At 39.0% G+C, this 24,421-nt stretch overlaps 1 protein-coding gene across 1 annotated transcript in view; it reads right to left on the bottom strand.

Moving 5' to 3' along the window:
* Positions 1-1,079: 1,079 nt before the first annotated feature.
* LOC132833283 (uncharacterized) overlaps positions 1,080-24,421 on the bottom strand; it is an 82,910-nt gene continuing 59,568 nt past the window's right edge. The window contains exons 8-10 of the mRNA XM_060851446.1: positions 8,041-8,213; positions 3,825-3,990; positions 1,080-1,277 (exon numbers count right to left, since the gene is read on the bottom strand). Coding sequence (XP_060707429.1) covers positions 1,080-1,277; positions 3,825-3,990; positions 8,041-8,213 — 537 coding nt within the window. The remainder of the gene's footprint in view (positions 1,278-3,824; positions 3,991-8,040; positions 8,214-24,421) is intronic.

Raw genomic sequence — 24,421 nt, 5'->3', positions numbered from 1 at the left:
GTGGCAGTGAGGCAAGTGAAGAGAGAGAGAAGCAATGTGGTGGAAGGGTGTAGGGAAAGAGCAAGAGACAGAGGATGCAAGAGGGGAGAGCGAGAGGAGTTTGTAAGGCAGAAGAGAGTGCAAGGTTGCAAAGGGGTTATAGAGAGGAAAGCTGCAAGAGGGGAAACAGAGGAGGCCGCAAGGTGGGGGAGAAAAAGTAAGGAGGCAGTTAGGGGAGCGGGAACAGAGACAGAGACATTCTCAAAGGGAATGGGCAGAAGGACGGAGGCAAGCTATAAAGGAGATGTATGTAAGGACAGAGAATCTGGAAATGAACGTGAACAGTTTTAAGCCTGACCAAAAAAAACTCATCTAACTAGTAACCGTGAAAACTGAAAATCACTGAGGCTACATTCTTTGCAAAGTAATGTAGAATTTAAGCTTAAGGCTGTGTTTGTTCTGGAACTCCCATTTGTGGTGGGTGTGTATTAATTACTATTGTAACAAACCATAAGTCAATTCTTAAATTTAAGTCTTAAAATACAGTGGGAAAAAAAAAGTTAACTGCCTAGTTAAGATCTTCCAATTTTTAATATGTGACATTCACAGATGCTACTGGACCTGCTGAGTTTCTCCAGCAATTTTGCTTTTTATTTTAGATTTCCAGCATCCCCAATATTTTACTTCTATTCAAACACAGATGGTGCTGTTACTATGTGACTGCAATACATGAGTTAGTGAAAAGGTATATTTCCCTAAAAATCAAAAAAGAGCCTATGAGTGGACATGCAGAGGGGAAATATTTTGACCCGTGTTCCCAATTCTGAGGGATGAGAGAGGGAGGGTTAAAGGTGGGAGAACGAAGTTAAAGTTAAAGCGCCCAGAAATAGGAGAAGCACCTAGACCCACAATTGTTCTCCCAATCTTAATCCTTGATTCTCTTCAGAAATTAGCAGGTTTGTTGTATAACAGTAATACATCTTTATATCTTTCCTGTAACAGTAGAAATTATCAGGATGACTTTTTAAAAGTAAAAATGATATTTGTGCTTCCACTTTGATGAAAAAAAATCTGATCCAGTGGCACAGATTCCACACTAATCAGATGCTATACAGCTGATTCAGTGTGTTTAGTTCATGCTCCTTCTGTGGGTCAATAAGGTGAAAGAACTCCATCAAGTTCAGTTTAATGCCCCTGTTGAAGAGGTTACGGAAGTGCCCTTTTTCATCAGAAAGGTGACTGTATCTCTTCTGGTTCATGTATTCATTTATTGTTATGTTAACTGTAGCTGTGTAGAACTGTAAAAATAAAGCTCATCATTATTAAGTTCTTTCAAAATAATTCTCGATGTTTTTATAAAGCCTTAGTATTCTTACAAAGTAATCGAGTATTAATTCAAGTTTTGTATCAATATATCAAGTTTTCTTTTCCCATTTTGCACCAAAATAGTGTTTTCTGACGCTGTTATAGAAATAACAGTCAAATTAGATCACATCCAGTAACAAGTGTATTCTCAAATGAATTTAGAGATGATGTAATCCTAACAATTAAACAGTCATAAGTGCACATTGGATGTATGCGCATCAGATAGACCAAACAGACCTGTAAGTTAGTAACACATAAGGCCCAATTATTCCAATCAGGGTCGGAAAGCCTGAGCTGAATTTTACCAGAAATTGGCTAAATGAGGTGCCAGGTGGCGAACGTGGGTATGTTTCCAGAGGGTAGGATGGTAAGGTGCGAGATAGGTGAGTGAGAACAGAGGGTAGTTAGGTTCAAGTGGGTGAGGAGTGGAGGGTCAAGCCCAGCAGGTGGGTGGAGTTGTTGGTTTGGGTGAGAGGGTGTAGTTAGGTTCAGTGGTTGGGGTGAGGGATCTCAGGTTAAACATCTAGGAGAGTTTGTGGGTTTCAGGGGGTCAGGCCCGAGGTGGAGTGAGTATTGGGTCTTGCAAGGTCACGTAAGTGGGGGAACAGATGTTGAGCCTATCACAGTCAGCTTGAGGGTGGAATCATGTTGAGGATGATTTTAGAGGGTTTTTCTTAAGATTCTGGGCGAGGTAAGGATCAGAAGTCATGTAATTGAGGGGGGGGGGGGGGTGTCTCAGTAGTATGCTGGGAGTTAAAGTTTATACTTACCCAGGAGTGACAGTAGAGTTTTACTCCACAATTATTTCCTGGGTAACTGTTAAGTCCAAGTGAGTTGGAACAGTCCAAATTGAACAATTTTAATGGACTTTGGAAAAATCAGCTTCCTGGGCAGTTACCATGGAATCATTTGCACTGGGGATTCCACATGGTGCTAACATGTAAGTCCATTTTACACTGGTTCAACAACACTCTGGTTATTAGAATATGAGCCAATATGAGAAGCTAATGAGTTTTGTAGGTTTAGCCAAAGTGATATGCTAGAGGGCAACAAAACTAACATTAAATTTATCCAATACATTTAACTATACAGGTTACTGCTTGTAATTTAACTTTACAAACTACAATTAAATTTTCTTAAGATACAATTAAATAGCATTTCTAGAACAAGTACTGCAGTAGGAGAATTTTGATTCTGTAATTGAAAACGCACCACAATTATTGTCGAAGTAATATTACACAAGTTGTACTTATCATATTGACACATCCTATCTGCTACACCCATAAATAAGATTTATTAGTAATGATTAATGTAGATCCTGGACAATTAATTCAAGAATAAAATATCAGATTGTGAACATTGTTTTAAAGTGGTATCTTCAAAAATCATCTCATGACTTTAATAGAACTCAATTTATTTCAAAAATTAAACTTACTACATAATATTTACAGCACAGTGACAGAGCATTCAGTTTAGTCTATGCTGGCATTTGTGCTCCACATAAACCTCTTCCCACCCTACTTTATCCAATCCTATCAGCATTTTTGTTACTCTTTTCTCTATTATGTACTTATTTTGCTTTTTCTAAAATGCCTCAATGTTATTCATCTGAACAACTCAGTGTGACGGCACTTGCAAAATCTTAATTACTCTTAATTGTGGTATCATACAGCTTTAACAAAATGCTGTCACCTGTGGTTAATCTTTTTTAGTCCTTCATGGAAAGCTGGCACTGTTGGCTGGGCCAGCATTTGTCAGCATTTATTATCCATTCCTAATTCCCAAAGGAGCCAACCAGATTGCTGTGGGTCTGGAGTCACAAGTAAGCCAGATCAGGTAAGAATGGCAAATTTCCTCCCCCAAAAGGAATTTAGTGAATCAGATTTTTTAAAAATCACAATCAACAGTGGTTATACGGTCACCACTAGGCTAGCTTTTAATCCAGAGTTTTAAAATCAAATTCAAAATTTCCTCATCTGTCATGGTGTTATTCAAATTCAAATTCACAGAACATTAGCATGGTGCTCTGTATTACTAGTCCATTAATCTAATAAAGAAGAAGTAATTATTTTGCAGCATTGTATCTTTGCTCCCATCTTGGGATTGTCCCAATAAAACAAGAAACTACTCCAGATTGAAGAATATTTTCTCAGGCTTCTCTAATAACTCTCTCTACAATTAGCATTGGATTGTTAAGGTTTACATCTCCTTCTGGGGGGTCGTTCTTCATGCCTGTTTGCAAAATGTTACATCTATGCTGAGCTCCTGCAATTATTTCTGAAATGTGCCATTCAATTTGTGAAGAATGTAGAACCTAAATCTAATGATCCCTGCTGGAAAGTGTCTGGAAAAGATCAATGATGGCCTAATTATGCTCTGATATGATACCAGTTCAAAAGGAGGGAAAGAATGAATATATGAGAGATCTTCTAATAGTTAGCACTAAAAATTGTAATCTGAAAGATAAGAACAGTACATACATATATGCAGGTCATTATTGCTGAAGCGAATGCAATAACAGACAGGAAAATGAAGCCGATTCCAATGAATATGCTACGACCCATCTCATTAAACCAGTCCCAAGCAAAGTAGACTCCCATCACACTATTAAGGCACATTGTGGCTAAGAAGCCCAAAAAGTAAACCCTGTAAAAATAACCATAAATAATAACCATAACATTCAGAATACGAACTTTACACACATATATCATGTATACCTGTTCGAACAAGACTGAAACAGCATGAATTTCTTTCCAATGCCAGTTTCTCATTTGTCCTCATGACAAGTCTTAATCAATGCCCTCCATTTATATACATTCAATCTTAATATTTCAGCTCTGTGAGATCTTCCATTTAACATAAAGGACAATAGACATTTACGAACTAAGGAATTAAGGGGTATGGGAATAATTCTGAGGGATGTAGCTGAGATGGTGGAGTCAGGTTGAAGGGCCAAAAGGGGCCATTTAAATAGGAGATGAGTTAGTTCAAGACTAATATTTTTAACTTAACTAAATCAGCCCCAGGACATCTCTGCAGGGGTTCCTCAGAGTAATGTCCCAGACCTAATCATCTTCAGTTGCTTCATCAATGACCTTCCCTCTATCAGAAGGTCAGAGTGGGGATATTCACCAATGATTGCACAAAGTTCAACACCATTTGTGACTTCTTAAACACTGAAGCTGTCTGTCTCCAAAAGCAACAAGATCTGGACAATATCCATATCTATGACCATCACCAACAAGAGGCAATCTAATCACCACACCTTGACATTCAATGGTGCTATCATCACTGAATCCCCTATTATTAACATCCTGGGAGTTATCATTGATCTGAAACTCAACTGGACTCACCATATAAATGCAGTGGCTACAAGAGCCGGCCAGAGGGTAGCAATACTGCTTGGAGTAACTTACCTGCTGACTGCCCAAAGCCTGTCCATCATCTACAAGGCACAAACCAGGAGTGTGGTGGAATACTTGAATGAGAATCTGAACACAATTGGCCAGAATCAGTATGAGATTGTGAAAGGGAAATAGTGTTTGACTAATTTATTACAGCTCTTTAAGGAGTACCAAGCACCATTGATAAAGGGAAACCTGTAAATGTGGTACACTTGGATTTCCAGAAACAAGATGTTAGGTCAAAAATTACGACTGAAAATAAGAGCTCATGGTATAGATGGTGATGTATTTGTGTGATTATGGGATTGGTTAGCTAACAGGAAACAGAGATTATGCATAAGCTGGACATTTATGGTGTCTAAAGGTGTGACAGTGAAGTGCCAAAAGCATCAGTGCAGAGGCCTCAACTATACACAATCTATGGATGAAGAGACTGAATATATGGTTGCTAAATTTGATAGATCTGCAGGCAAAATGTGAACTTTCCTACGGGGAGAATAGAAAAGCAGTATATTATTTAAATGGAGAAGATTACAGAATTCTGAGGCTAAGAGGTTCTGACCTCTCCAGTACATTATTCAAAAAATGTTAATATGCAAGTACAACTAATAGTTAGGAAGGTGAAAGGAATGCTATTGTTAGTGGAAAGTGAATGGAATATCAGAGAAGGAAAGAATTGCTACAATTGTTCGGGGTATTAATTAGATCACAAACAGACTCTGTGTGCAATTTTGTTCTCTTTACTCAGGAAAGGATATAATTGCATTAGAAATAGATCAGAGAAGATCCACTCGATTGATTTCTGTGAGTTATCTAATGAGAGAATTTAGACAAGTTGGGTTAGTATCCATTGGAGTTTCGAAGAATGAGAGATGGTTGGATTGAAATACACAATATAATAAAGGATTTGACAGGATAGATGATGAAAGCATGTTTCCACTTGGCCAGGAGAGTAGAACCAGATGCCACTGTGGTCATGGATCTGTGGAATTCCAGTTTTCAGGGAACAGTACTGTCAGGGTAATTGATTATTTTTAAAGCAGAATTAGCTGACTAATCAGTGAGTAAAAGAGGAGGCAGGAAACTAGAGTTGAGGCCACAATCAGATCAGCTATTAAATAAATCTTCCCAGTCAATTCTGGTGTCATACTTGTCAATCTTTTTTCTTTTTCATTGCATCCAATTATTTTTGGAATATGAAGAAGAGAACTTTCCACAGTGTTGGAGATGATTGGCACAAAGTGTTTGAGTGAAAATTTGCACTGCTGTCTTTAAGTACTTCTTAAATTTAAGATTCAAAATAAATTAGAGTAATAGAATTGTAGGACTTCATTTTTCCATTTTATTTTGGTAATGTAATTTTTTAAATGTGAGATTCATGGCTGTCAGTCCACCATGGCTGATGACCACTTTTCTCATACAATTGTCTAATATTCATCATATTAATGTGATCCAGACTCTGACTTGTGGAGTCGTGCAGAGGGAGAGGAGGAAGTGCTCCCACTGGAGGGACTTTGCAACATTTATGCCACTGGTGCCATATTTAAATACCAGTTTCAGACACTGCAAACGGGAACCACCCTTCACTATTATTCCTGAGGAAATAGCTGAGAAAAGTGAGGTAGCAAGTCCTTAGTTCACTGACAGAGTTCAAGGTGCTCGTGGATGAGATGGTGAAGAGAAGTATCTTGTTAACTAGCAAAGGAGGCTATGCCACTGGACATGGCCAGCTTGGACTCAAACATTAGCTTTGGTCAGTGCAGTGTCCCAGGAAGAAGGTTAATGATCTTCAGTGCCCTGCAAGGATAAGTGCCACCATCTTTTCTTTGTTACCTTACACTCACAGGGCCACCTCTCACTCTACTTCTGCTATGCAAGTTGCCTCATATCAAAGCTCATGGACAACAATGCATGTTATTGTATGAATCATATCTCATATCAAAAGTTTTTCTCTACGTCATCCTCCTAACACATAACCCTTTCTGTTCTCTGCACTTCTTACTCAATCATTGGAAAAAGCTCACCACTCCTCCTGGTTCTACCCTGTAGGGATGTGATAAAAATAGAGTTGGATAAAGGTGCAGAAAGGGAAGCAGTGAGCTGCTTCTGCCAAGTAAGTGCTCTGACTTATATATCGGAACATAATGCTGTCTAGATTCTCAGGAAATTGGAATTGGAAGTTATATAGAAATGAGGTGAATTGGGCTATTAATAAGATGCATATGCACAGAAAAGAGATAGTTGCTATTTATTAGCAAAATTCTAAACTTGCCATTTAAGATGAAAATCAGAAATTTTTTCTCAGTGTTGAGTTTGTGATTTTATCATTTTCATAGCATTTTCCCAAGTCTCTTGATGTTGTCCACATTACCTAAGGGAATGGAAAATTCTACCCATAGAAACTTTATATCATAGAAAAGGATAACATTGCCCATTATGTCTGTGCTCATCCAAAAATGAGCCATTCTCTCTAATTTACCAAATCATTGACGGCCAATTATATCCAAAATTAAACATATACAAAACAAATTACAAAGGGTTTCTGAACTGTTTTGAGTGTAGGTCAATTAGTAAGTTGAACTTACTCTTATTGAGAATTCCGCCAAAATTCGTGGCTAGATTGTTACTTGATTGTAAAATGAAAGAGAATTTAACATTTCAGACACGTTAACCACATGAAAGAGCATCATGACCAAGGTCCAAAGCTTGCATCTTGAATCAAATGTTTATTTTTGATTGGTTATCCATCAGAAGGTTATCTTTTTTTTTGTTCATACCATCGCCACCACCCTATCTTAATGTCTGCTCTCTATGGAATTCTCATGAGCAGATCTCGAGTTGTGAGAATAAAGTCTGAATTTCCAGAGAAGATTGTGTTTGGGTGAGAGATGGGCAAGGCTGCCAACTGTCCGGTGGCACTAGTCATTGTGAGCAGTGGATTGTTTGGGGTAGTGTTAGTGGGGTGGTGCTGATTTTCAATATTGGGAAAAGATCCTGGAGCAGCAGTGGCCCTGGCTAACTTTGTGGAACCTAGAAACCTAGGAACATCAAAAGAAAGTTGTCAATTAAAAAAGGGAAATGAGATGGAAGGTAGAGACGAATAAATATGGACTAGGGAACAGATGACTGAGCGAGTGGAGGGTAGGTAGAGGACAGTAATATTGTCCTGTTCTTATATTCAAATCTATTTTTTAAAGAAAAGGAATCCAAAAGAATGGAATAACCAAGCATATATTTTAAATTAAATGACATATATATTTCAAAAATATAATTGAAATGAAGATCACTGTACCTGTTTCTGTAGCCTACGTCATTATAGATGTAAGGGCAGTAATGGTCAAAGCACCTCACACAGCGGTTAGTAACATGACAATGCTTAGACCGAAGTGGCTTCACAAGGTGACAAGTATGGCACAGCCTGTTCAGAGGATTCTTTCCCTGTTTCCATTCATCAGAATGAACTGCCTGAAAAAAGAAATGTCCATAATTACAAGATCAAAAGCAAATACTGATGGAAACAACAATCTAAATACACAGCATGTCCATTGGCATTTGTAAGGAGAAAAGACAGATAAACTTTTTGGACTTAAGATCCTTCCTTAGAACATTAAAACTTCCAATTTCTCTTCACAAACATTGATAAAAATGGTGTGTTCTTCCAGAATTTTGTGTTTCTTTCAGACTTTCCATTTAAATTTTACTTTTTTATATGCAATATATTCCTGTTAAAGTGAAGGGTAAGGCTGGTAAGAGTAGAGAACAATGGATGAATAAGGATATTGAGGCTCTGCTCTGGTCAAGAATAAGAAGGAATCATATATTAGGTGTAGACAACTGGGATCAAGTGAATTTGTTGAAGAGTATAAGGGGTGTAGGACATTCTTAAGAAGGAAATCAAGAAGGCCAAAAGGAATATGAGATTGCATTGGCAGGTAAGGTTAAAGATAATCCATAGACATTCTACAAGTATATTAAGAGCAAAAGAGCATCCAGGGAGAGAATAAGGTCCCTTAAAGAATGACAGGAAATGGGAGAGAAACTAAACAAATATTTCACATCAATTTTTACTGCAGAGAAAAAAATGGAGTCTAGGGAACTTTGGGAAATAAACATTAATGTCTTGAAAAAAAAAGAAAGTGCTGGAAGTCTTAAAAAAAAGTTGATAAATCTCCCAGACTGGATCAAATGTATCCTGGGAAGTTGTGGGAAGTTAGAGAAGAAATTGTGGGGTCTGTAGCAGAGATGTTTGTATCATCTACCGCCAGGGGTGAGGTGTCAGAGGACTGAAGGGTGGCTAATATTGTATCTTTATGTAATGAATCCTGAAAGGAGAAGTTGGGTACTATAGACCTGGGAATCTGACATCCATGGTGGGTAAGTTGTTGAAGGAGATTCTGAGAGATAGGATTTATATGCATGTGGTGAGACAAGGACTGATTGGGAATAGTCAGCATGGCTTTGTGTGTGGGAAATAATGTCTCACAAACTTGATTGAGGTTTTTGACAATGTAATCAAAAAGGTTGATGAGTGGTAGACGTTGTCTACATGGAGTTTAGTAAAGCCTTTCATGAGGTTCCACATTGTAGACTAATTAGTAAAGTTAGATCACATGGGATTCAGGGAGAGCTTGCCAACTGGATACAAAATTGACAGTAGGAGGCCAAGGGTGGTGGTGGAGGGTTGTTTTTCAGACTGGAGGTCTGTGACCAGCAGTGTTCCACAGGGATTGGTACTGGGTCTACACTTGTTTGTCAATTACACAAATGATTTGGATGAAAGGTTAGGAAACATGAGTAGTAAGTTTGCAGATGACACCAAAATTGATTTAGAAGGTTATCTAAGATTACAAAGGGATCTTGATCAATTGGGCCAAAGGGCTGAGAAGTGGCAGAAAGAATTTAATTTTAATAAATGTGAGGTATTGCATTTTGGTAAAATGAACAAGGACAGAACTTATACAGTTAATGATAGAGTCCTGGACAGTGTTGTCAAACAGAGAGACCAAGGGGTTCAGGTACATAGTTCTTTGAAAGTTGCATCACAGGTAGACATGATAGTTAAGGAGGTGGTTAGCATGCTTGCCTTCATTGCTTCAACTATTGAGTAAGGGAGTTGGGATGTCTTGTTGAGGTTTTACAAGATGTTGGTGAGGCTACTTTTGGAATACAGTGGACAGTTCTGATCACACTGCTATTAGAAGAATATCATTAAGTTGGAGAGGATTCAGAAAAGATTTACCAGGATTTTTCTGGGACTAGAGGGTTTGAATTACAAGGATGGGCTGGGCCTTTTATTATTAGAGCATAGGAGGTTGAGAGGTAGCCTTATAGATGTTATATAAAATCATGTAGGGCATAGATAAGATGATTAGCAAAGGTCTTTTCCCTCAGTTAGAGGGGTTTAAAACTCGCAGGCATATTTTAAGGTGAGAGGAGAAAGATTTAAAAGAGACTGAGGGAAAACTTTTTCACACAGAGGGTGGTTCATATGTAGAATGAACTGCCATTGGAACTAGTAGATGCAGGTACAGTTACAAAATTTTAAAGACATCTAGATAGATACATTTGAATAGGAATAGTTTAGAGGGATATGGGCAAATACAGGCAAGTGGGACTAGTTTATTTTGGAAAATTTGATTGGCCTGACTAGTTAGACTGAATGATCTGTTTCCATGCTGCATGACTCTATGATTTTAACAAAGAAAGAATATTTCTCAATTTTTTGTACTGGCAAACTTTAAACAAAATTCAACTAAATTAATCTACAGTAACATTAGGGATAATCTTGCAATCCTGGAGGCGAAATGTCTGGAAGTGAATTTAATTAAGTGGGTTGGTGGTAAACCAGAACCCTCACTACATCTTGTCTTAATTAAGTTTTGTGATGAAGTTCTAAGCTTCCTGTCTCACCGTCAAATGAGACCTTTAATTGGTGAATTAGTTATCATTTGATGGCTTTATTCAGCTTGGGTTGTGTTGTGTATTTGATAAGTATGGTAGACTGTCACTTTAAAGAGACAAATCATGTGACATCATTAGTCATTTTGGGCAGGAAACAGCTCACTCTAATTTTACAGCCTATAAAGTGAACACTCCATGAATAAAGCCCTTGCTGTTATTGAATGCTTCAGCCTCTTGATCCTTCTTGAAAAGTAACAGAATGCAATTACATTTAGTATCTGGTGGGCATGAAGGTGCTGACATGCCTGAATGTTTAACTAGTGCTGGTAGGTTGTTACTTTGTGGGGAATGGGCTGGGAGTTGTCCCTTGGTCTGTACTAATCTTGCATAAATGTGCGACTTGGATCTAGTGCTAAGGGTTAGTTACTGAGCAGGGGTCAAGCCAACCTTTATCCAAGGGGTCTTTTGAGGGCTACTTTTTAATTTTTGGGAAATCCTTTCTTAGTTTTCAGAGCCTCCCTTTTTTCATTCTTGTTAATTCATTTTTTAGGTAATCCAATCGTGTAACATTACCTTTGGTATTCATGTTGACGTATGAGATATTTAGGCTCACACAGAAGCAGAATTAAAATAATTAAGCAAAGTCCTCAAGTATTGTCAGCTCTCCATGAAATTTAAAGTCACAAAACACAATGAAAACATTAAATTTCTTAGACATTGCAGCATTTAAAATTAGCACAAGACAGCAACATAGGTTAACAACCAAAAGTTTTTCCAAAGTAACTGAAACATGTCCCTACACACAAAACAATACCATCTTCCTAAACCTGTAAGGTCACAGCTAATGAGTTTCCACTGCCTATGCATAAGCCTGGAAGATTTTAGCTGGGTAGTTATAGTTGCATCTGAGCTCTGAATCTCCGATTTAAATCAAGCAATTGACAGTGTATTCCTTACAATAACATCTTGTGCAACCTTTCCCCATGTGGAGCCAAAAGCTAGAGATTCCATATTAATTGTCATGTGATTCATTACTCTGGTAACTTCTGTCTCTCCTTACCCTTGCTGCCTTCTTCTCACCCCACTCCCACTTACAGATTTGTCTCTTCAACCCCTTCTTTCAATCTCCTTCTTGTCTCTCACTTTGGAGCCTCTTCCCTCACAATCACCTCTCCCAATGTCGTCTTGCAGATTTGTTCTCTGTCTAGGTCACTAATTTGAGAGACAACCAGCCTGTGATTGGAGGAAAAGTTTCTCACAGATTCTAGCATTTCTACTTAAGGGACTGACTTTTTTCTGGTTATTCTGTGACTGGCAACTCCAGGTGAGCAGCACTTTCTAGTCTAGGACCCTAATTTTGGTTGGATGTCTGCAGCTAGCCAAATGTATTTTTGATTTTTGGAAGGTCCAATAAGTTTCTCTGCTTGATATGTCACAGGTTTCCCACCTGGAACCTCTCCTATTTCACACAGCACAGTGAAATTATCTTTAAATTAAATGTGCAATCACCATCCATTAAATTACTCCACACTATAGAATAAAGATGATGAGAGAGCACCAACAGATGGTGATTCTGAACAATCACATATAGGCTGTTTATGATTGGGAATTTCACAGTGAACAATCCCATATGTACTGCTGTAGGAACATTCTGAACAAGTGGTTATACAGGCATACAGCATAGAAACACACCCTTCAGTTCAACCAGTCTATGCCAAACATTATCTCAATCTAAACTCATCCCACTTGCCTGCTCCTAGCCCATATCCCGCCAAACCTTTCCTATTCATATATCTATCCAAATGTCTTTTAAATGTTACAACTGTGTCCATATCTATCACTTCCTCAAGAAGTTCATTCCAAATGCAAACCATCCCCGTGTAAAAAAAAATTGGCCCTTATGACTTTTTGAAGGTGAGAGGAGAGATTTTAAAATGTGCCCCCTAGTCTTGAAATCCTTCACCCTCGGGAAAAGACACCTGCCATTAATTCTATCTCTAACCCTCATGATTTTATAAACCTCTATAAGGTCACTTCTCAACTTCTTATACTTCAGTGAAAAAAGTCCCTGCCTATACATGGTGGAAGCTGGTACAATTGCAACATGTAAGAGGCATTTGGATGGGTAAATGAATAGGAAGGATTTGGAGGGATATGGCCTGGGTGCTGACAGGTGGGACTAAATTGGGTTGGGATATCTGGTCGGCATGGACAGGTTGGACAGAAGGGTTTGTTTCCATGCTGTACATCTCCATGACTCTATCCAACCTTTCTTTATAACTCAAACCTTCCATACGCGGCAACATCCTGGTAAATCTGTTCTAAATCTCTCCAATTTAATAATATCCTTCCTATAACTGGGTAACCAATACTCCAGACAAGGCTTCACCAGTGTACGGTACAATCTCAACATGACTTCCCAACTCCTACACTCAAAGTACTGAACAATAAAGGCAAGCATGCCAAGCAGCTTTTTAAATACTCTGACTATATGTGATGCAAATTTCAAAGAATTATGTACCTGCACCCCTAAGTCTGTCTATTCAACAACACGAGCCAAAGACCTGCCATTAATTGTATAAGTCCTGCCCCTGTTTATTTTACCAAAGTGCAATACCTCACATTTAACCAGATTGAACTCCATCTGCCATTTTTCAACCATTGAGTCATTTAATCAAGATCCCTTTGTAAACTTAGAGAACCTTCTTCACTGTCTACTATGCCACCAATTTTGGCATCATCCACAAACTTACTAACCATGCCTCCTACATTCTTATCCAAATCATTTCTGTAAATGACAAACAAACTATCACAGAGGGAGAAGAAACATTATGAACTCCTCCAAAGTTCATCTTGTACAGAAAGATCATAGCTAACCTGTACCCTAACATTATTTACTGACCGACACTCAATATGCCTTGGTATTCTTGACTATCAAAACTTTATAGTTTCCAGTCCTGGACAGTTCAATTGACCCATCATTTAACCTTGTAGTGAAAGAGAGATCCTCGTTAAGAAGTACTTATTTTGTTGCACTCATAAATGGCATACAGCTCTAATTTTAAAACATTGTTTTGGATGCTCTCCATAAAGGAGAGCAAGAGCACCCATTTTACAGGGTTTAACAGTTACAACAAGGGCTACCTTTGCACCCCAAAGGCATCTAAAAGCCACTTGACCTAACTCTGGATTGGAAGACACCCCTGGTGACCATTTAAAACTGGAATTGGTTGTCTTTTTTTTAAGTATGGTGTTTGAAAAAAAGCGTTAGAACCTCTCTACCCAAAAGGTAGTCTGGAGCAGGAGCCAGGCTAACTCTGCGGAAGATTCTTCAGAGGCTGCTACAGCAGTAGCAACTGATGTCTGTAAATGATCAGTTCAAATCAGATGATTTAAAAGGTCCATTCCTGTGAGACAAAAAACTTGAGCTCCACGGGGTGATACATGTGGCTTGCACAGTTAATATCACTGTGATCCAAGGCCCAATTTCAGATCATCCTTAGGTCTCTTGATTAGGGAAGCACTTGTATGCAACAACAATTAATATTTCGAATGTGCTTTTAATGTAATAACATATCTAAAAGAGCTTCACAGAGCCATTATCAAATTACGTTTGACACTGAGCCTCATAAGGAGATATTGAAAAATGTTGCAGATCCTACTAACCGTTTTAGCTATTGACAAGAATCCCAAGGCATTGGGTAGACGTGTATGTAATTGAAGCATTCATCCAAGCCATGGGCTCTGACCCCATAACTCAGGTGGGCGAAGTTGAAGAGATTGGTGAGAGGGCGAATCGGGAGAGCACTCAGTGGATGCATGGTTTGAATACAGACATTCAGACCATTGCTGTTATGTAGAAACATAGAAAGTAGGCATAGGAGTAGGCAATACGGACCTTTGGACCTGCACCACCATTCAATATGACCATGGCTGATCATGCAATCTCAGTATCCTTTTCCCACTTTCTCTCCATAACTCTTAATCCCTTTAGCCGCAAGGCACATGTCCAGCTCCTCTTGAAGATATCTAATGAGCTGGCCCCAACAGCTTCCTGTGGTAGAGAATTCCACAGGTTCACAACTCTGAGTGAAGAAACTCTTCCTCATCTCAGTCCTGAATGGCTTACCCTTATTCACAGGTGTGACCTCTAGTTCCCCAACATCAGGAATATTCTACCCACATCTAGTCTGTCCAGTCCCATCAGGATTTAATATGTTCGATGAGATCTCCTCTCATTCTAAATTCCAGCCAATACAAGCCTAGTTAATCCAGTCTTTCCTCATATATCTGTTCTGCCATCTCAGGAATCAATCTGGTGAACTCCCTCAATAGCAAGAAGGTCCTTCCTCAGATTAGGAGACCAAAACCGCACACAATAGTCATGGTGCGGTCTCACCAAAGCCCTGAATAACTGCAGCAAGACATCCATACTCAGATACTCAAATCGTCTCGCTATGAAGGGCAGCATACCATTAGCTTTCGTCACTGCCAGCTGCACCTATATGCCAACCTTCAGCGATTGTTCTACCATGACACTCCGATCTCATTGCACCTCATCTTCTCCTAAACTGCCAGCATTCAGATATAATCTGCCTTCCTGTATTTGTGACCAAATTGGATAACCTCACATTTATTCGCATTATATTGCATTTGCCAAGTATGTGCCCATTCAGTCAGACTACCCAAGTCACCCTGCAACCTCTTAGCATCCTCCCCACAGCACACACTGTCACTCAACTTGGAGTCATCTGGAAATTTGGAGATATGGAGTTCAATTCCTTCATCCAAATTGTTAATGTATATTGTGAACCATTACCTCATTGCAGCAATGGACTATCTCAGGTCAGTGGTATTCATGGACACCTCTCAAGGTGCACCTCCATCCATAGGAATCAGAGAGAGGTGCTATTGTGTTTCTCAGTACCTCTGCCAGTGACCTGAACTCCACCAGCAAACAGCTCCCTCATTGGCGATGGACCGCATTAGTTTTCTTATACTTTTTGGGTAACAAGCTACTAAAGGACCATGGTCATCAAAGGCCATTGGGCATCGAGATCAACAGATTGCCCGAGTCAAATCACTGATTCTAGGAATCCACAGCACTAGGGACTGGTGACATTATTGTTTAACAATAATATGTTGCTGTTCCATTAAAATGTGTCTGTGCTTCCATTATTATTTGATGTATTTGTTGGAGGCAGAAACACCCATCAACATGTTTACAAGTGGCATTGTGTCTTGAAGTAATGTACAGAATGCTTCATAAGCTTTAAAAGGCCGATGCAAGTGATTTATTGGAGAATATATGACTTCTACAGCTAAAGAAGAAATATTAGCTGCTGTTCCTCAATGGAGAGCAAGGTACCAGAAGAATAGAAGGATATGGTTTTCTCCGGTATCCCTGGCATCTATCTCTAACCTTCTGGTTTTGGCAGCAGGAAGATGTTCTTGTTCTCCTTTCTGCTTCGCTCTTTATCCCTGTTCTCATCAGATGAGGTTTGTGCCTTCTCTTTGTCCTCCATTCAGATTGAGATTCACATTGCTTTGTATTACTAGGTTACACAGTTTTTTAAAGTACCGATGCTCTGTGAGACCATTGCTGGTTCAATTTGTACAGTTTGCCCTGACCAGTCAAACTCAATCACCAAATATCTATCCATGTAGCTGTGACTGTGGAATGAAGAAATATGACAGCTGTGAGTTATGAAGACTTTGGTATCATGGCTGCTGCCTGGAAAGTGTGCACACACGTGCATAATGCATGATGATGACATACAATCTGCAGGTTGACGGAATAAAAATATTTCCTGTTTATGACTGCTTTCACTGATCTCATAAAGATTTGATAGTCATATGGGTGCAGTTAAGGACATCTTGCACATGTGGATAATCTGTCATGGTAACAAATTCCATGGATCTTTCAGCTGGCAATCATTGGTTGTATGATCTGATTAGTCACATGGACTTCTGAACAGCATACTGGTGACCTCCTTTACACATTTGGGAGTGGCTGCATGTGACATCCAACATGTATAAGACCATGAATATGGAGAAGAATTAAATCTTTCAGCCCATTGAATCTGCTCCGCATCCGATCATGGCTGATATGTTTCTCAACCCCATTCTCATGCTTTCTCCCTGTAACCTTTGATCCCCTTATTAATCAAGAAGCTATTTATCCCTCTTTTAAATACACTAAATGATTTGGCTTCCACAGCCCTCTGTGGCAATAAATTTCACAGAATAACCACCCTGAAGAAATTCCTCCTCACCTCAGTTCTAAAGGGTTGTCCCTTCACTCTAAGGCCCTTGGGCCCTAGGGTCTCATATCAGTGAAAACATCTCCATGTCCACTTTATCCACGCCTCGCAATATTTTGTCACTTTCAATGAGATCATCCCTCATCTTCCTAAACTCCATGAAGTACAGACACAGAGTCCTTAGTTGCTCCTCATATGACAAGTCCTTCACCTCAGGATCAATTCTTGTAAACCTCCTCTGGACCCCTTCCAAGGCCAACACATCTTTCTTGAATACAGGGTCCCAAACTGCTTACAATATTTTCGAATCCTGTCTGACCAGAGCTTTATACAGCCTTCGTAGTACATCGCTGCTCTTTTATTCTAGCCTTTCAAAACGAATACTATCATTGCATTTGCCTTCTTCACTGCAAACTGAACGTGCATGTAAACATTAAAAGTATCCTGAACTAGGGCTCCTCATTCCCTTTGTGCTTCAGATTTCTGAAGCGTTTCCCCACTTATGCCTCTATTCTTCCTACCAAAGTGCATAACCTCACATATCCCCACATTATATTCCATCTGCCACTTGTTTATCCATTCTTCTAGCCTGTCCAAATCCTTCTGTTGCATCCCCGCCTCCAAAGTACTTCATGTTCCTCCACTGATCTTTGTGTCATCTGCAAACTTAGCAACAATACTCTCATTCTTTTGTCCACATTGTTAATGAATGATGTGAATAATTGTGGTCCCAACTATATCCCCTGCAAACGTCAGCTAGTCACTGGCTGCCATCTTGAAAATGACTCCTTAATCCCCATTGTCTGCCATCTGTCAGTCAGCCAATCCTTTATCCATGCCAGTACCTTGTCCCTAACATCACTGATTCTTATCTAAATTGGCAGCCTCCTGTGCAGCGCATTGTCAAAGGTTTTCTGGAAATCCAAATAGATCATTCCCTGACTGTCCTTTGGTTAACTTGCTCATTAATTCCTCAAAAAATTCAAATGGATTTGTCAGGCATAACCTCCCCTTGACAAAGCCACACTGATTCAGCCCTATTTTACCATGGACTCTGAAATATGCCACAATTTATCCTAATAATAGACTCTAAAATCTTATAAATGACCAAGGTCAGGTTAACTGGCCTTCTCTTCCTTCATTAGTCATTTGCTGCTTCTCTCTCCCTCGTTAGCTGTTACAATAGCTATTTTAGTTCTCTTGCACCCTCCTGGAATCACCACTAATGCCTTCACAATCTGCTCAGCTATCTCCTTTAGAACTGTGGGGTGTAGTCCACCTGGTCCACGTGATTTATCCACCTTCAGACCTTTCAACTTCCCCAGCATTTTTTCCTCAGTGATGGTCACAATGCTCACCTCTGGTAGGCTGCTGGTGTCTACCACTGTGAAAACTGATGCAAAAAGCCTATGCTGTTCCTACAGCACTTCTTTGTTTCTTATTACTACCTCTCCAGCCTATGACTGGTTTAATCCTGGAAAGATTCTGAAGCATAGAATTTGAGAGGTGGAGTGCCTCTAACCATCACTGGAATCAAGTGGTCACTGTATTTCCAAGGATGCAGAGGTGTTGGTAACATAGATGTGAGAGCAGTCTCTAATAAGAACAGCCTCTGATGTTCAGTTAGTCTGGAAGACCACAGAGGGAAGAGATCCCAACCACAAAGAAAGAATTTTGCCTGGAATCCAACAAAAGGAAGGTCACTGAGGTTAGCTTTTTACCTACAGATGTGTATAACTAAACCCAATCATTGCTACAGGGGCTCAATGAAATCTTCAACTAGAAAAATGAGAAATTTACTTCTAAAAGCAATGCGCTACTGTGTTCCAACCTCCATTTTCTTCAGTGGACCAAGGGAAAATTATCCAGCCTGCAAAGTTTCCAGCTTCAATCTTAAAAAGACAAGAGTAATGGTGACTTTTTAGGATTCCTTAAAAAGCTAAGTGCTTACCTCTTTTGTAATCAGCTTTCCTTATGTGTGTGTATGTCTTGTGTGAATGCTGTTGTCATTCCATTCAGGTGTTCAGGAACAAATATTTATTCTTTCTATTTTTTCAACTTATTAGAAAATTCGTCCTATGTCTGTTCTTCAGAATCAAAGTGTTTAAGGGGTTAAAATAGCTCTTCTTTAAAATACTTTGTGCTGCAGTTAATTGTTTGCTAGAAGAGAGGGAACAATCCTACCATTTCTCTCTTGTCTGGAACAAAATAATCGTGGTCATTTTCAAATCCCTCTGTGGCCTCACCCCTCTCTATCTAGTTTCCTTCAGTTTGACAAGCCCTTAGGATATCTGCATTCTAAATCTGGCCTTTTGAATATGCTTGATTACTGGTGGCTGTTCCTTCAGTTGCCTGGGATCTAAGCTCTGGAATTCTCTCTTTGGATCTCTCTACTTCTCTTCCTTACTATCTTTCTTTACATCTAACACTTTGACTAAGGTTTTAGCCTTCTGACCTAACACTTCCTTATGGAGCTATTGTATTTTGTTTTATAACACTCCTGACAGGGTCGGTGAGGGTGATGATATTGATATTGTATGCATGAATTTCCAAAAGCATTTGATTTGGTGCTGCACAACAAATTTGTGAGTAAAATTAAAACATATGGAATAAAAGTGACCATAACAAGATGGATATGAAATTGGCTCTAACACAAAACAGAGAGGTTGGTTAATGGATGTTGTTTGGACTGTAGTGGAGTTACCCAGGAATTATTTTCAGCAGAGGAGAGAATGGGGGCAGTGGCTTCATAAAGAGCAGGATAGAGATTGGGGACTGTATCTTCTAAAAAGACACAAAACTGAATGGGGCCAACAACTTCACAAAGAGTGGGTTAGAGATGGGACTGCAACTTCATAAACATCTTGAGAGAAACAATGAGGGCTACAAGAGTAGGTCATAAAGAATGAGCTGAAGATAGGCTATCACTTTCTCAAACAACACAAGAGACTCCTGATACAGCACCTTCATAAAAAAGAGAAAGACAGCAACTTCTGAAACAACATGGAGGAGAGGAGGAGCAGCCATTTCTGAAACAGCGCAAATGACTATCATTGCGGCAACTTCATAAGGAGTGGGAGACAGTAGGGGCAACGGTTTTTGAAACAATGCAAGAGAACTTGTTGACAGTAGCTTCAGAAATGATGGGAGAGGGTATGCCGACAGATGATTTCGAAACATGATGGGAGAAGTTGGAGATTTGTAAATAACGCCACCAACTTTGGGCACAGTAGGGACTCATCTTCAGAAACCAAAGGACAGAGCCTACAGAATTTGATTCAGCAGCAAAGAAACCTACAACAGTGACATCACAGGAAAGTCTTGAGTGGATTATTTGTTGAGCAGCTGCTGTTCATCATTTTGTTTCAACCCCAGTCATTTTGAAAATGGAAATTTCTAAACCAGCACAGTGGTTAGTGCAAGGAATTTGTTTTTCTTGTTATTTCCTATTTATACAGTACAAAAGTAAAGGTTAAAACAAGTTAAGTAAACTTAAAGATATGGTAAGGAAGCTTTGTCAAATTAAATGCCTGCCCTGTGGCATGTGGGAAATCGTCAGCATTTCATGTGACTTAGATGAATCCCATTTGCAGAAATTCTCTCTGGCTGCTCAAGCTGGAGAAATGGTGTTGGAGGCAACAGCTGGAGTTACTGAGTTATAATTACAAAGCAGAGAACTAAGATAGCAGATATAGAGAGGTGGTTACCTAACACAGAAGGGAAAAGCAGGTAAATAGGAAGTGGGTAACTGCCTTCTTTTTCATAATAAATTACCAATTCATTTCTTAAATTTGCTGAAATTCCTTACACCTTTACTTTTTATAAAAGTTGTTTGTGAGGAGCTTTATCAAATGCTTTCTGGAAATTCCAAACAGCTAATACTGATAGAAATTCCTTTGCTATGCTCTTGACCACCCCAAACAAATTATCCAGATTAGCCAGAGATGGTCTACCTTGCAATGATCAAAATAATGTAATCATTTTGCAGTAATAGAAGATTAATGTGTTATACTCCTTGGACCAAGAAGGAGGGATAATCAGAACCTGCATACTATATGAATGAAGTCAGAAAGTTTAAACATCATCATTTTGTCAGGAGCTTGTAGCAGCTCTGAGTCAGAAGGTCTCAGGAGATATATTTGGGCCAACTTAAGTATTGGCAATCACAGCAAAGGCATTGCTTCTGACTTGAAAACTGAAGGACAGTAACACCTTCACAGGAATGACAAAGTCAATAAAAGCTACTGAATAATTCACTAAATAATTTAAATAGGCATTTGTACAGAACTTGATTATTGCTGAAAAAAGACAAAGTTTGTCAAAGGTCTTCAAGTCAGGGGTAAATATATGGTCTGGGTGGGTTACTCTTCAGAGTGTCGGCCTGTTTCCATACTGTAGAGAATCTAATCTAATCTTATGCTCATCAGAACAATTCATAAGAAATACCAAAGTGAAAGCATCATTTATACTGAGAAGACAGTGCTGAGTGGTTGGCAAATGGACTCTCGTTGGTAGATGTGATGTCAAGAATGCACAAGATAATGATGACCAACAATTAACTGCCAGATTTTGTTTAAATTTTAAACCAGATAGGTTGACTCTGATTGGTCAATGTATTGTGAAATAAATATGAATGATTGCCACTTATTTTATTTAGTTGAAACAGGTACAATGTGTGTATTTTTTTTTCTGGGCTAAGGAATGAGAATGTCCAGTTATGCCACTTGCTCCTGATTTCTGTTTAGCAATTTTGGCAGAAAATATTGCATGTGCAGATACCAGTCACAGTCAGATCAGGTTTAAGTGTGTTACCTATCACATTCAAATAATCTGTAACTCGTGCCGTTGAAGCCCATAGATGAATATTGGCTAGGAACCAGAGTGCTGTGGAAATGTATCCCAACAAGGTGTCAATATATTCTGTGAAGGAAAGCAGAAACTTGACAGACTCAATTTCTTATTCAATGTTTCATACTGCAACTAATGCTGGTATTTTCAATGAGTGGAAAGTTGCTGAACTCAATGTAATATTGTTCCAAATCCATAAAGTGATTTTGCCCCTGTGACACTACAACTGTATATTTGTAAAGTAAGACATACTATAAAAATCCTGATGCCAGTTTAGAAAGTAAGACTGATTTAGTACCATTTTGAAACAGTAAGTTTTACAATATTAATTCTGAGAACTGACCTGTGATCTACAAGTTAAATGACAGAAAAGATGGAACGATATTTTGCTTTGTTTAGCTTGGTTCTGAACTGTTAGTGCAGCCTCAAATTGTTCGGATAAGGCTTCAGCAATTCTCACAATTAAAATGAGTCAACGTAATTTGTACTTATGTATTTGAACTGCAGTGACCTTTGAGAATACACTACTAAAGATCTTGACTGAGCATCAAAGGTTGATCAGTGCCCAGTTGTCTCAGACAATCTGGCATCAAACTCATTCTTAAATTAGTGTTAAGGACCTTTAGAAGATAAAGATAAATCATGTCTAGCTGCATTTATTTTTAAAATATGTGTTAGCAGATAGTATTAATATTTTACTTTTATTAAAAGCTTAAATTATAATATTATATATTCTTTTCAAATATTCAATCTTTCCATTTTCCAATTACTGATTGAGCATACTAGCTCAGTCGGCTAAATGGCTACACTGTGGTTCGGAAAAATGTTTAAGCATCAGTTTGATTCCTGTTCTGACTGTGGTAGATTCAGGAGCTGTCTCTTTGGCCCGCCTCAGTGGAAGGCAGTGGCGAATCACAACTAATAAAAACTGCCAAGCAACTGGATCAAGAATAAACATCATCAGACAATGGGTCTGGCCTCTGTACAAAGAAGTTATGGAATAGAACTGTTAAATTTCAAACTCCTTCCTGAGGTGATCATATTTCCTTTTTGTGATACTATTTTTATTATTTATTTCCTTTAATTCTGCTTTTTTATGTAGATTCACCTCTTTCCTCAACTCTTTATTTTTCCATGTCATCACAACCTTGACGTGTATGTTTTTAGCTTTAGTGGAACATATTCATGGTGAGCTCATTTAGTCTTCTTTTAAATATTGCTTATTGTTGTTCTGGTTTTCGTTGTTAAGCTTTCTCCACTTTATCTTTGTTAGCTTCTTTTCTTATGCTTTCAGTACACCTCACCATTGAGCCTCAGCATTTGCAAAGTGACTTGCATACAATTTATGGCTTGCTGCACCATGGAAAAACCTGATAACCTAGGAAAACCACCTTTTGGATCTCCTTGTTTCTCTCTCTGTTTAGTCAGAAGGTAATGAAGTCACCTTTCTTAGTGTACAGTGCCTCTGTGTCAAAAACGTGTGGTGCTGGAAAAGCACAGCCTATCAGGCAGCATCCGAGCAGGACAGTCGACATTTCGAGCATAAGCTCTTCATCAGGAATATGTGTGGGGGTGGGGGTGTGGCTAAGAGATAAATAGGAGGGGGTTGGAGCTGGGGGTGAAGGTAGCTAGGAATGCAATAGGTGGATGAAAGTGGGGGGGGGGGGAAGGTGAGAAGTCAGAGTGGAGGGTGAAGGAGATAGGTGGAAAGGAAGATGAACAGGTAGGACAATTCAAAAGGACAACACCAAGTCGGAGGGTTGGATCTGGGATAAGGTGGGGGAAGGGGAGATGAGGAAACTGGTGAAATTGACATCAATCCTGTTGGAGGGTCCCAAGACAGAAAATCAGGTGTTCCTCCTCCAGTGTCGGGTGGCTAGATTTGGCAGTGGAGGAAGCCTAGGACTTGCATGTCTTTGGTGGAGTGTGAGGAGAAGTTGCAGTGATTGGCTACAGGGTGGTGGGGTAGTGCATGTGTCCCAGTGATGTTCTCTGAAACATTCCACAAGTTGGCGTCCTGTCTCCCCAATGTAGAGGAGTCCTTGTGGAACGTTAGCCTTGAATATATTTGAACACTCAGCCTCCACTGCTATCTGTGAAAGAGAATCACAAAAACTAACAACCTTCTGAGAAAGAAAATTCCTCCTCATCCGAATTTCTTGGAAGATCCTTTATCTGTGCCTCCCTAGGTCTAGATCTCTAATGAGAGGAAACATTCTCTCCGCAGAATCTTAAATTTCTACAAGATCAGCTCTTATTCTTCCAAACTCCTGTAAGTCTAAGTCCAAACTGCTCAACTTTTCATTGTAAGACCATTAATTTATCAAAGGTATCGGATGAGTGGCTCTTCTCTACACTTCCTCTAATGCAATTATATCCTTCCTTCAATAAGGAAACTAAAATTATACACAGTACTCCAAACGTTGCCTCACTGACATTGTAGGCAAAGTTCCATGCTGTTGTAATCCATCTCATTTGCATTAGTACCAAATCTGTTAAATTTAGGATTAAATTACTTTAATCTTTCCTTCCTTACAAAACATATTAACAATATATATTTTCTGAAAAAATACCCCAGTAAAAAGTTAAAAAATACTCTTGTTTTACTTTGATTTCATGTTTTATAGAAAAAAATAAATACATTGGAGGTAATTTTCACCA

Source organism: Hemiscyllium ocellatum, chromosome 36 (genome assembly GCF_020745735.1).
Source record: "Hemiscyllium ocellatum isolate sHemOce1 chromosome 36, sHemOce1.pat.X.cur, whole genome shotgun sequence".
Classification (NCBI taxonomy): domain Eukaryota; kingdom Metazoa; phylum Chordata; class Chondrichthyes; order Orectolobiformes; family Hemiscylliidae; genus Hemiscyllium; species Hemiscyllium ocellatum.
Note: the sequence above shows the minus strand (reverse complement) of the source record. Positions and strands in the feature narration are given on the sequence as shown.